Below are 13,671 nucleotides of genomic sequence, written 5' to 3' on the forward strand. Positions count from 1 at the left end.
TTCGAACGCGGCTCAGCCGATCAGATTTTAGGACCGGAACTATCTGTTTTATACATTATTTTATACAACCCCATCAATAACAATAGGATTTTGTTTCATGGGAACGGATTAATCATTTTCCCTTTATTTTTGATGGGAAGAATTCGTTTGGTACACGTCCTGTTTGGTATGAATCCAAGGATCTGGAACGGATTAAGGACGTATACGGAGGTACCACTGTACCCGTGAGCAGACTTTATCGAAGTTAAAACACCTTAAATCTCAAACCAGGTTCAGACTCACTCATCAACACTTATTAGCTATTATGACTGGCAGTGACAAATATGGAACCTGATGCTGACCGTCTCGTCAGGCAGAAGCAGACTCACAGTTCACACTGATTTTTGGGGAAACGCTGTACGAGTTGGGATAATGGAAATGATTAAAATAAATTTTATGAAGTAAAATTATACTAGTTATACACAGCAGACAATAAATCCAGTATATATAGTTAATAGCTTTTTTTGGGGTGTGTTTACTATTTCATCTGCGGTCCGGCCCCCCGAAACACTGAAGAACAGTAATCCGGCCCTTAAGTTAAAAAGTTTGAGGACCCCTGACCTGTAATGTTCTACCATTAGTCAGGGTGGAAAGTAGGCCAACGTCAACCATTACCAAGTAGTTTAATAAATGAATATACCATCTTTTATCACCACACCTGAATCATTACGGTATTAATGTATCACCATCAGTAGTCTTAGATTTTACATTTAAAAGTCCTTGTTTTAAGGTATCAGTAATAAAAACTATCCTTAGAAGAACACATCATTAATGGGTACAAATAATTATTCACCACGTTACTCACTCATCACCAGTAATAGAAGCCTTGTTTTCAGTTTCAGGCCCTTTTATAGCTTTTAATCCTTGACGTTTCTCTACAAGTACAGATGACTACACGGTACTGTTCACGTAAACATCAAAAATATATATAAAGCCGTCCACCTCGAAGCAGCACTAACGGAGCATGGACTTTAAACCACTACCAACACTGCTGCACCTGCTACTGAATCCTGCACCAAACCACGTTCAAGTCAAGTATGGTGAAGGTTTATTTCAAGCTACCGCCACCATACTTCATTTACATCCTTCAGTTTAATCTGTATAAATAAAAGCAACCGAACACACACGACTCGGTGGAAAAAAACGTTTTTTTTTTATTGACAGATTTTACAAGGACAGATGTGCTAATCATCTGGCTGCTCCACCACGGTGCTTTCCTCGCCGACGTAGATCCCGTCCAGGAACTACGACTCCTGCTCCAATACTGTCCCCTTCTCGGAGACGTAGATCCCGTCCAGGAACTTTCTGATGTCCTTGTTTTTGACTGTAGTGGCCTGCTGGATGAGGGCAGCTGGAAGAAGAGACACCGGGACCGTCAGGGTCAGGAACACAAATCACAGCACGCATCTACACGGGGTTCAGGAGACCTGGGACGGAAACCGTGGACCTCACGGTAGGATCCACCAACATCTCGGATATCAAGCAGCCAGACGATTCTCATGTTCTCTAAAGGCCCGTCAAACACTCAAACACAATGAGTACTAGGTCTATATTTCTGGGAGGGGGATCATCCCTATAACGTTCGGGCGAAAGTGTGAGAGAACGGAGGCTTACCAGAGTTGGACACCAGTTCAATATCGTTTCCCTCCAGGACCAGCTCGTCCTTCTGGGCAGCCGAGAGGGAACAGCTGACGCCTGAAGAGAAACGACAAGGAGTCACGCTATTAAAAACATGTACAAAATGCACCAAGGCCGAATTCCACCGGAAAGAGGGGATTCAAAATAGAACCTACTGATTAGGTCAGTGTGTGGCCATCATGGAGGTCTGATTTATTTGTATATACACAGGCTATATATTATATATATACACTAATACTGTATATATACAAACTTTGTATTTTAACTATATACATATAAAATTTATATACATAGTATCATATAACACAAACATTTATATATATACAGACTATATTATATTATATATATACACACTATTATATCCAATATTCTGTGTATATATATATATATATATATATATATATATATATATATATATATATAACACAATATTGTGTGCACGTATGACAGTGTATATAACCTAGTGTGTAACTATACGATAGTGTGTGTGTATATATATATATATATATATATATATATAACATAAGTGTGTGTATATACGATAATAGTGTATATATATATATATGGTATAAGTGTATATATAATATAAGTGTGTGTGTGTATATGTATGTATATATATATATATAACATAAGTGTGTGTATATACGATAATAGTGTATATATATATATATGGTATAAGTGTATATATAATATAAGTGTGTGTGTGTATATGTATGTATATATATATAAAAGATATAAGTGTGTGTGTATATATATATATATATATATATATATATAACATAAGTGTGTGTATATACGATAATAGTGTATATATATATATATATATGGTATAAGTGTATGTGTGTATATGTATATATATATAAAAGATATAAGTGTGTGTGTATATATATATATATATATATATATATATAACATAAGTGTGTGTATATACGATAATAGTGTATATATATATATATATATATATGGTATAAGTGTATGTGTGTATATGTATGTATATATATAAAAGATATAATAGCGTGTGTGTGTATATATATATATATATATATATAACATAAGTGTGTGTGTATATGTATGTATATATATATAAAAGATATAATAGCGTGTGTGTGTATATATATATATATATAACATAAGTGTGTGTGTATATGTATGTATATATATATAAAAGATATAATAGCGCGTGTGTGTGTATATATATATATATATATATATATATATATATATATATATATATATATATATATATATATATATATATATATATATAACAACATATACAAACTATGTTATATATAAACTAATGTATACACACTGTATTATGCTAGCTAAATATATATAATGTATTACACTACATAATATTAATACTGACTATATGAAATATAGACCAATAGAAAGTGTGCGGTCAAACACTATTCCAACTCAGTATCTCGCACTGTGGTTCTCTGGAGTCCAGGAGCCTCAGTAACGTATTTAGAGTGCTTGTATAAGTGATGTTCAGATCAGGCTCGGGTGTGGCCCGCTGAATCAAACCTGACCGGATGCTTCAGTAGATTTTAGGTCGGGGGGGGGGGGGCACGTACCCTGCCTCATGCGGACACGGCGGATGTACTTCTCCCCCAGGAAGTTCCTGATCTCCACCAGCGCGCCGCTCTCCTGCATCACCACGTTAATGGGGAAGTGGGCGTACACCGAGCGCATCTTGTACCTGAAACCCTACAGTACACACACACACACACACACACATTAACACCACGGTGCGGTGCAGGAGCGGGTACACACACATCACACACACACTCACCATGGTCACACCCTTGATCATGTTCTGAACGTGACTGCAGATGGTTCGGACGGTGGCCAGCTCCTTCCTGTTGCCCCACCATTTATCCACTCGCAGCTACACACACACACACACACACACACACAGAGATCAGAGGGGGTTGTTAAGAATCGAGACACCCCCCCCCATAACATTATAACGAGGTAGGAGGCCTGGATACCTTCTTCTGTTTCTTGCCGAGCAGCCGCAGCTCCAGGTTGATGTGGTTGAACTCCCGGCGCAGGGTTCCACGGGGCCCCTTCACCGTCACCGTGCGGCCCTTCAACGTCACGTCGACTGCAAGGGGGGGGGGGGGGGGGTGTACACAGTTACACTCGGATTACATGAAGGTAAACGAGGAAGAGGACGGGCAGCGATGAGATACGGTGGACATGAGAGGCACGTCCACCAGGAGTCAGAAGTAATGATATTATAAATAATAATAATATAGGGCAGGTGGAGCCTAGTGATTACGGTACTGGTCCAGTAATCAGAAGGTTGCCACTGTTGGGCCCTTGACCCTCTGTCTGCTCCAGGGGCTCTGTACAATGGCTGACCCTGCACTCTGACCCCACATGTATATGTATATATGACCAAATAAGGCGTCTATGAAAATAACAGTAGTAACAATAGTGGTACTACAATAGTAATAATAATCATATAAATACTGATCAGGAGTGTTTATAACGTACCGTTGTCAGGAATGTCCACCGTCTGGTTGCTGAGAATGGTCTTCATCCTGTAAACACAAATAATATAGACGTTATTACCCCCATATATATATATAATACATGATTATTACACCTCAATAACACATTATAACACATCATTAACAACGTCGTGTATATCTAACCACCACCAGGCTTCCTATAACCGTTTAAATCCCCACAGTCGTGTTACCGTTTCCTTTAATCCCACTTCTGTACTGGAACATTAAATGGCTTATTGTTTATTGCTGTCCGTCCTCTTTCTCCACTACCTTCAGACCTTGTATGCATTTTTATCAACCGACTTCAAGCAGAAATCATGATATATCGGGTCACTTTAATACATTTCAGATCATGTACTGTTAGTTCATGTCCTATAGGTCATAAGTATTGGGACACCTGATGCAAAACTGCCTGGAATAACAGTGTAACAGGTACACAAGTACATTAGGAGATTTATAAACGTTTAAAAGAACACAAGAGTGTCAGGACTTGTACAGTTAAATGGACATTAGTTTGAATCCCACCCCAAGTTGTTCAGTTTAAGCTCAGCTATCCGAGCAGAGCAGAATAACATGGACAGGACCGAGTTTTAACGATTCCTAACACATAGTTACATTAGTATTTTGATAATACATTAATGAAACAGTTATAAATGAAGCCCTATATTTATATTATCATTATCATTATCATTAAGGCCGGCCGGTTAGCACACAGCAGCTAACAGATCCAACATAACCAGGAAACGCAACCCAACACGAAAAATAACCCCATCCGTGCTTCGAACAACATTCCCGCAAACATCAGCCGCCAACACGCAACGATTAGACACGATCAGAGGCCGGATTGAACGCGATTGTGATGGTGGTTTCTGTAGGGAGCCGGACGCGCCATGTTCTTACCTCACAGAGCGAGCAGAAAAGAAGGAGGAGGGACGTCATCACGCAGATGTAGCGTGTGCGTGCCTACGTCACGGCGCCGTCCTCAGACGACACGTGCAGAGCCACGATGCAATCCGACGCTCCGATAAAAGTAAACAAAGCCACAAAGTGCTGGAAATACGTGTTTAAATGAAGTAAAAGTGTAAAATAGACACGAATAAACGCGATTCATGTGAAATATTCAGTATTAAAGTGTTTCAGAGATGCAAAAAATGACAGTTTATGTAATTTGAAGTAAAGCAGACAGTGTAATCGATAGCAGATTTAACCCAGCTCGGGTCAGTGACGGGCTGAATCATGGCGCTGGTGAGCAGGACTGTTTCTCTCTCCTCAGCTCGATTCTCCTCTAGTTTCATATTTATTCCACATAAAGTGTGTCTAACTGCTCATGTAAGTCTAATTTTACTTTATAAACTTATATATATTTATATGTGTACCATGTCAGGACACGCGGGTTTATTTATTCCGTTTATAGCTGCTATCAAAGTTTGGGCTCGAGCTATATCTCAATTATTATTATTATTATTATTAATATTATTATTATTATTATTATTATTATTAGGCATTAAAACTCTTTAAGTGAAAGCTAGCTAGACTCCAGACTTCAGTTGCCAGTTTATTAGGTACACCTAACTAGTATAAAACTCATGTGGGTATACAATCACTGACTGGAGACCATGTGTCGCTCTTCGTCCCCCAACTTAATACCTCACAGAACCCTTATTTATCAAAATAATAAGAAATGTGCACGTATTTAAGTTTGTACCAAGCATTTATAGAGTATAGACAGAGTGTAGATTAACATAATGCATATTGGGTATACAATTACTGACTGGAGTCCATCTGTTGTTCTTCCTTCCACACCCCATACCTTGTTTTTAACCAGAAAGGGACCCCCACTTGACCTAAACTGACCAAAATAATAAGAAATGTGCACGTATTTTAGTTTGTACCAATCATTTTCATAACAGGTATACAATTACTGACTGGAGTCCATCTGTTGTTCTTCCTTCCACACCCCATAACTTGTTTTTAACCAGAAAGGGACCCCCACTTGACCTAAACTGACCAAAATAATAAGAAATGTGCACGTATTTTAGTTTGTACCAATCATTTTCATAACAGGTATACAATTACTGACTGGAGTCCATCTGTTGTTCTTCCTTCCACACCCCATACCTTGTTTTTAACCAGAAAGGGACCCCCACTGGACCTAAACTGACCAAAATAATAAGAAATGTGCACGTATTTTAGTTTGTACCAATCATTTTCATAACAGGTATACAATTACTGACTGGAGTCCATCTGTTGTTCTTCCTTCCACACCCCATACCTTGTTTTTAACCAGAAAGGGACCCCCACAGGACCTAAACTGACCAAAATAATAAGAAATGTGCTCGTATTTTAGTTTGTACCTATCATTTTCATAACAGGTATACAATTACTGACTGGAGTCCATCTGTTGTTCTTCCTTCCACACCCCATACCTTGTTTTTAACCAGAAAGGGACCCCCACAGGACCTAAACTGACCAAAATAATAAGAAATGTGCTCGTATTTTAGTTTGTACCAATCATTTTCATAACAGGTATACAATTACTGACTGGAACCCATCTGTTTTTATCTTCGTCCCCGAATCTGGTACCTCGGTTATGACTCGAAAGGGACCCCATAGAACCCCCACTGACCAAAATAATAAGAAATGTGCACGTATTTTAGTTTGTATCAAGCGTTTATAGACAGAGTATAGATGAACATAATGCATAATGGGTATACAATTACTGACTGGAGTCCATCTGTTGCCCTTCATCTCCTACATTGTACCTCGTTTATGATTCGAAAGCGACCCTCATAGGACCCCTACTACCAAAAACAACAAGAAATTTTAATGTATTTTAGTATGTTTACATATTTGCACTAATCTTTTAAGTATTGGGTATACAATGACTGACTGGAGCTCATCTGTTGCTCTTCGTCTCCTACACCGTACCACGTTTATGACACGAAAGGGACCCTATAGGACCGTCACTGACCAAAGCAGACCTTTGTCTGAGCAATTAAGGGGTTAAGGGCCTTGCTCGGGGGCCCAACAGTGGCAGCCTGGCAGTAGTGGGTCTTAAACCTGCAACCTTTTGGTTACTGGTCCTGTACCTTATCCACTAGGCTACACCTGCCCTGAAACAATAAGAAACTTAAACGTAGCATATTCATAACAGGTATACAATGACTGACTGTAGCACGCCTGTTTCCGTATGCCGGCAGGTCCGGGCGGCCCGACTGAGCGCGGCAGCCACCACCTCCACGTCCGCCTCGCCCGAGGGCCGTAAGAAGGCCATCGGAGAGGACGACGGACCGAACCTGCAGGACTTCGTATCGGGGGATCTGTCGGAGAAGAGCCGATGGGAGGAGTACCGGGGTCAGCTGAAGCGGCAGAGAGGGGAGCGGTGAGCACAAATTCCCACACACACACACACAAATATTACAAAAAGCAGTCCACGACTGCCTGAGAAAGCGTTCCTCACCGAGAGATCTGAACGGATTCGCATGTCTCACCTCCTACCGTGCATGATATTATTAGTGGATCCAGGGAGTCGTATTAAAACGCCCGTGGTGCTCTGTGGTGCGTTTCCAGGCTCCGGTTGCCGCCGTGGCTGAAGACGGAGATACCCATCGGGAAGAACTACAACCGGCTGAAGAACACGCTGCGGGATTTGAACCTGCACACCGTAAGGGATTAGAACCTCACCCGTTCCGCCGTCTACTGTACACGATCGATACTGTGGAGGGATTCTAGACGGGCTGTGTGTTGTGTGTTCCAGGTGTGTGAGGAGGCCAGGTGTCCCAACATCGGCGAGTGCTGGGGCGGCGGGGAGTACGCCACCGCCACCGCCACCATCATGGTGAGTGCACTGTCAGCACTTTAGGGAAGGCCTTAGAGGGTCCAACAGTTCTATGTGTATACAGATGAGCACTTTATTAGGTACAGCCATCTGATTCTTGTTTTATTTTGGTGCTTCGTGGGTATACAATGACTGACTGGCACCCATCTCGTCCAGTGCAGCAGGTGCATTAGCGTCTCTCTCTCTCTCCCCGTAGCTGATGGGTGACACGTGCACCCGCGGCTGCAGGTTCTGTTCGGTGAAGACGGCGAGGGCGCCGCCCCCCCCCGACCCCGACGAGCCCCGCAACACCGCCAAAGCCATCGTGGCGTGGGGGCTGGACTACGTGGTGCTCACCTCGGTGGACCGAGACGGTACACACACACACACACACACACACACACACACACACTCGGGGGTGGGGGGGGCGTTGTCGGAGGGGTGTGTGGTGACGTTTCGGTTTTGTGTTGAACAGACCTCGCCGACGGCGGCGCCGAGCACTTCGCCCAGACCGTGTCCCACCTGAAGGAAAGGTACGCCGCTTTACACCAGCGCATTAACACCGGGACATCACATGACCAGAGATCTGTGGACGGCTGGTTCCAGAACCTCAAACCTCACGTTCCCGCTACCTAGAGAGGCCGTTAGTAAACCAAAGCGTAGATTTGAATTATCAACCGCTTTATCCTGGTCAGGGACGCTGTGAGTCCGGGTCCGGGTCCAGCTCCTTGCCATATTCACACATAAACACACACACACACACACACACACAATCCTGAATCAGGAAAAAGTTGGGACGGTAAAGCATTGACCCCTTTATAACGTCGCTGTTCCTTCTCACGACTCCAAGTGACAACAGTACGGGGTTCCAAACTCTTCACACGTCCTCTATATACGGGCACAGGTCAGGACTGTGAAAGCGCTGCAGTCCGGTCTAGAGAATCTAGAAACGTGTTGAATCCCTGTACAGTAGATCAGTGATCTGTTCTCCTTCAGGAACCCCAAGATCCTGGTGGAGTGTCTGACCCCGGATTTCCGAGGGGACCTCTCGGCGGTGGAGAGGGTGGCTCTGTCCGGCCTGGACGTGTACGCTCACAACGTCGAGACGGTGCGAGACCTGCAGAGGTCAGTACCAGCATTCCATTGTGGGTATACAATGACTGCACCCCGTCCGTCAATAATCTTTTACCAAATACTGAAGCACTTCATGACCACCAGGCCGCGCAACTGCTCCCTCATTTCTACTTGAACCCAGTTCAAACCGAATACATCATAAATAATAAATAATGGGGCATTAATAATGATCTGAAGTGACAAATGTGCCAGTGTAGAACGATGGGAACACTTTATTTAGAGAAACACACATTAGGGGCATAAATTAGCCCTGATTTATTCAGTTTTATTCATTGTGTGACCTTTATTAGCACATAATCAAGTGTATGTAGTGTTGAAATCACGAATTATTTCATTATTAGTTGTAATAATGCACAATAAACACTTTCTTAAGTCCACCATGCAAATTATGTCAGTGTTATTAGTGTGTGATTCATGATTAGTGATTCATGTGGGTTTTAGATAGTGCAGGTTTATTGCTGTGAGTTTATTGAATGATTAAGAGCATTATAAGTCATTAATAACAGCATTATTAGTTGTAATAATGCACAATGAACACTATTTAAAGACTGTTATGCGAATTATTATGTATAAATGACGTAAATTCAGGTGCAGGTTTATTCCTGTATGTGAGTTTATTGAGTGAATAAGAAAGAGCTTTATAAGTCACTAATGAACCTCATATTCAGGGTTTATTAAGGTTTTGTTTATTTGTTAAATAAAGCCTGATGATTTATTCACTGTGCATTGAACGCTATTCATTACGACCTTTATTAATACATAATTAGGGGTTTGTTTTGTGTAAATCACTAATAAATGCATTATAAGTTGTAATAATGCACAATGAGCACTCTTTTGCTTATTAAAATGCTGATTATTAAGCAGAAATGACCTAAATGTAAATGTTTTAGTGTGTAACTGGCAGCACTTTGATTCAGGTGCAGGTTTATTCCTGTATGTAAGTTTATTGAGTTAATAAGCAAGAAGTGATTAATATACTAAAGTAAGGTTCCACTCATCATTAATTAAAGATTAAAAGCAATAAATTAATATTTAATGAGTCAGTTTGAGTCCCATGTTTGACCTTCCATGCACAAGACTTGATTTATTCTCTCAGAATGTACAAAACGCATGTTGTAATTTTACAGACTAATATTAAATTCAAACAGTTTTATATTTCTGTTAGAGTTACACATTTAACTTGATTTAAATTAACAATTACAATAATGTTTTCCATGTATCTCTCAACACAACGTTCCAACCCAAAGTATAGCGCTTAGCCGTGTGCTATTGCTCTGTTTTACAGTTCACCTACTTTTAAATTAGTCTAATTATGTGTTTGTATATTAATACTTAGTCAGAAGTGTTCCGTTTTTGTCTTATTTGTATTTTTTAAAGTAACATTGGTTCGGGTTTTGTTTTCTTTTGTGTCCGGTTTAGCCTAGCTTAGCGTAATTAGCACTGTTAGCTTCGCTTAGCGTAATTAGCATTTTTAGCTTCACGTAGTGTTTGTTTTATCACCGTTAGCTTCACTTTAGCGCTATTAGCACTGTTAGCCTCACTTAGCGCAATTAGCATCGTTAGCTTTACCTCATTCACAGCGGTGTTTTGTATTTATATGTATATATTATGTTTGTGTGCACTTTAATAAACCACAGTTCGTGTTTTAGTGTTTCGTGTTGCAGTTTTAATGTCAGCTTTGCAGTATTTTCTATTGTTCGACCTGTAAAATTACAACTTCACAGAATAAATCAAGTCGTTTGTATGGAAGGCCGAACATAGGACGCAATTAGAACCATTAAATACTAATTTAAAGTGTTTAGTCTGTAAATAGTGATAAGTGGAACCTTATTTTAGAATATTGAACACTTTATGCTTTATTAGTGATTAGTATTAGTATTTAAGTCTTATAAACTCACATACAGCATTAAACCTGCACTTGAATCTAAATGCTGCCAGTTATACACTACTGACACATACATTAAGGTCATTTATGATTAATAATTCATAAAACAGTGTTTATTATGCATTATTACAACTAGAAATGCAATTATTAATGATTTCCACATAACAGACCCTAATAAAGGTTAATGAATAGCGCTCAAAACATAGTGAATAAATCTTTTAGGGACAAAATCATCAGACTTTATTTATTCAAATAAACAAAACCTTAATAAATCCTGAATATGAGGTTTATTAGTAACTTATTCACTATCTAACCCACATGAATCATAGTGCTGCCACTTCCACACTATTAACATTTACATTTTAACAAGTGCTGTTACACCTATATGAGTAAATCTGCTATTTCCAGATTTACAATCACTGTTTTCTGATCAGTGATTGTACGTTTTTGACCTCCAGGTACGTACGTGACCCCCGGGCGAACTTCGACCAGTCACTGAACGTGCTGCGGCAGGCGAAATCATCCAAACCCAGCGTGCTCACCAAAACGTCCATCATGCTGGGACTCGGCGAGACGGACGCCCAAGTGCACTCTGCTCTGAGAGGTACGTGTCTCCATCGAACGCTTCATCCCGGTCAGGTGACCATGCAGTCCCAGGTACCGGCTCGTGTGGTGTACAGTATACCACTGTTGGGACCTTGTAGTGATGAAAGTTTGGTGCAGGAAGACAGGGTGCTATATTTCATAGTAACAGTTTGGGGAAGGTCCAAAGCAAGCTCAGTTCAGATCAGTAGTCATGCTCCAAAGTCTAGTGAAGAGGAACCAGCTGCTTATTAATGGTTAAGCCTAGGGGCCTTGCTGAAGGGCCCGAACCACTGAGATAGATCCACTTTGCTCGTCTCGTTTCAGAGCTGAGGGACTGTGGCGTGGACTGCCTGACCTTCGGCCAGTACATGCAGCCCACAAAACGACACCTGAAGGTACGACACTACACCACACACAGGTGTCGTCTCTGTACCAGTGCCACGCCCGCTCACTGTCCCCCGATTTGTGTGTGTGTGCGCTCACAGGTGGAGGAGTACGTCACCCCAGAAAAGTTTGCCTACTGGGAGAAGGTGGGAGAAGAAATGGGGTTCCTTTACACAGCCAGTGGCCCGCTGGTGCGCTCGTCCTACAAAGCAGGTACGCAGAGGAGAGTGATCTAATAAACCGCCGTCTCAATTTACACCGTAGCTACCATAGATACACAGTGCTGTGAAAAAGTATGTGCCCCCCTTGCTTACCGAACAAACCGAACTAGCCACACCCGAACGTCTTAACCTGGCTGGAAACGTGAAGCCGCACGTGACCGAAGAGAGCCCTTCCTACGGCTCTGGGACTCCAGCGAACCACGGCGAGAGTCATTACCTAGAAATGGAGAACATTTGGAACCGTGACGAACTGGACTAGTAATCAGAAGCCTGAGCAAGGCCCTCAACCTACAACTGCTCAAAAACAGCGTCCGTGATAGAGCTGCAAGGCTCAAACTCGGCCCGGCCGGTCGATAGCACGGCCGTTTTTTTATAATAGATCCTGACGTTCTGCTTTTTCCACAGGCGAGTTCTTCCTGAAGAACCTGCTGAGGAAGAGGACGGCGGAACACCACGACGGACCGGAATAAAGACGGAGGTGTGACTAGCCAGGACCAGCACAGATGAAATAATAATAATATTAATTAGAATTAAGCGCACAAATGAAGCAGTTTCACATCTAGTGCTGGATTAGATTTCGGCTGCACTCCCGTCTAGCCGGTGTGTCTGTGGTTGGTGAAACTCTGCATGTGTTTGTGGGTGTCAGTCACTACAATCCTCAGTAAAGAAGGAAACACTATTATTATTATTATAAGTCTCCTGTGTTTTAATCAAACACCCCACAGTGTTTATTCCACCTCATGATATAATAAAAACTCTTCAAACCGGGCGAGAACGTCCACAAACGAGACGAGTCTGATAAAAAAGAACAAGCGTTCGACTTTCTTTTATGTATTTAATAATAAGATGTAAAGTTTTTATTGGTCCATTTCACACAGGTGTGGTTTCTGTACAGTCGGTCGGAGCGGATCGACACACTGACGCCGACCCCCCCGTCCTAACGAACAAACAGACGACCGTCTCACCGGGCTGAGCGAATCGTTTCACTCGTGTAGTGAATCAGACACAGAACTATTTATGACAGCAAAGACTCTAGACAAAATAAAGGAAAAACAAACACCCATTTTTGATAGTACAGACAGACGATCCTTCAGCTTTCAGTGCGAGAACGTTTAACGATTAACAGTCACCGAAACGTCCCGCCCCCCCTCCCCCTCCAAAATAATAACAATAATGAAGTAAACCAGGTCGGACGTGAGAACAGACAGTAGGCAGAATTAAAACGCAGCACGAAGAGGCGCCGAGACGGGTCCGGACTTCGGTGCGGGACGCAGACGTGACGCCACGCAGATGAACCCATCAGTCCTTCTTCTGAGCTTTGGGTTTCCTTAGGAGGGGGTCCTTCAGGAGGAACGTGGTGGGCGTGAACGGAGTGAAGGGGATCCGGGTGGTCACCTTCTTACCGATGGTTTCGATCTATAAACACACACACACACACACACA

General features: G+C 41.8%; 3 protein-coding genes across 3 annotated transcripts in view; 1 reads left to right on the top strand and 2 right to left on the bottom strand.

The window, feature by feature from the left end:
• Positions 1–1,169: 1,169 nt before the first annotated feature.
• rpl9 (ribosomal protein L9) lies at positions 1,170–4,295 on the bottom strand. Its single transcript, XM_063008587.1, has 6 exons — positions 4,186–4,295; positions 3,675–3,790; positions 3,476–3,571; positions 3,258–3,390; positions 1,654–1,734; positions 1,170–1,390 (listed from the first exon to the last, which is right to left on the bottom strand). The coding sequence occupies exons 1-6, from the start codon at positions 4,229–4,231 to the stop codon at positions 1,284–1,286; spliced, it is 579 nt and encodes a 192-aa protein (XP_062864657.1). The 5' UTR covers positions 4,232–4,295; the 3' UTR covers positions 1,170–1,283.
• Positions 4,296–5,401: 1,106 nt separating this feature from the next.
• Positions 5,402–12,916, top strand: lias (lipoic acid synthetase). Its single transcript, XM_063009083.1, has 11 exons — positions 5,402–5,531; positions 7,403–7,584; positions 7,773–7,866; positions 7,960–8,040; positions 8,237–8,393; positions 8,495–8,552; positions 9,016–9,144; positions 11,497–11,642; positions 11,948–12,018; positions 12,109–12,220; positions 12,634–12,916. The coding sequence occupies exons 1-11, from the start codon at positions 5,439–5,441 to the stop codon at positions 12,696–12,698; spliced, it is 1,188 nt and encodes a 395-aa protein (XP_062865153.1). The 5' UTR covers positions 5,402–5,438; the 3' UTR covers positions 12,699–12,916.
• Positions 12,917–13,049: 133 nt separating this feature from the next.
• Positions 13,050–13,671, bottom strand: part of ugdh (UDP-glucose 6-dehydrogenase) — an 11,755-nt gene continuing 11,133 nt past the window's right edge. The window contains exon 11 of the mRNA XM_063009082.1: positions 13,050–13,644. Coding sequence (XP_062865152.1) covers positions 13,528–13,644 — 117 coding nt within the window. The 3' untranslated portion in view covers positions 13,050–13,527. The remainder of the gene's footprint in view (positions 13,645–13,671) is intronic.

The sequence above is a fragment of the Trichomycterus rosablanca genome, chromosome 14 (genome assembly GCF_030014385.1).
Source record: "Trichomycterus rosablanca isolate fTriRos1 chromosome 14, fTriRos1.hap1, whole genome shotgun sequence".
Lineage (NCBI taxonomy): Eukaryota > Metazoa > Chordata > Actinopteri > Siluriformes > Trichomycteridae > Trichomycterus > Trichomycterus rosablanca.

Excerpts from the sequence above, each read along its gene's own strand:
- rpl9 (XM_063008587.1), bottom strand. The coding sequence starts at position 4,231 with ATGAAGACCATTCTCAGCAACCAGACGGTGGACATTCCTGACAACG. Across the intron at positions 3,391-3,475 it reads TGATCAAGGGTGTGACCATG|GGTTTCAGGTACAAGATGCG; the intron begins GTGAGTGTGTGT and ends TGTGTACTGTAG. Across the intron at positions 1,735-3,257 it reads CCGTGTCCGCATGAGGCAGG|GCGTCAGCTGTTCCCTCTCG; the intron begins GTACGTGCCCCC and ends GTTTCTCTTCAG.
- lias (XM_063009083.1), top strand. The coding sequence starts at position 5,439 with ATGGCGCTGGTGAGCAGGACTGTTTCTCTCTCCTCAGCTCGATTCTCC. Across the intron at positions 8,394-8,494 it reads CACCTCGGTGGACCGAGACG|ACCTCGCCGACGGCGGCGCC; the intron begins GTACACACACAC and ends TGTGTTGAACAG. Across the intron at positions 8,553-9,015 it reads GTGTCCCACCTGAAGGAAAG|GAACCCCAAGATCCTGGTGG; the intron begins GTACGCCGCTTT and ends GTTCTCCTTCAG.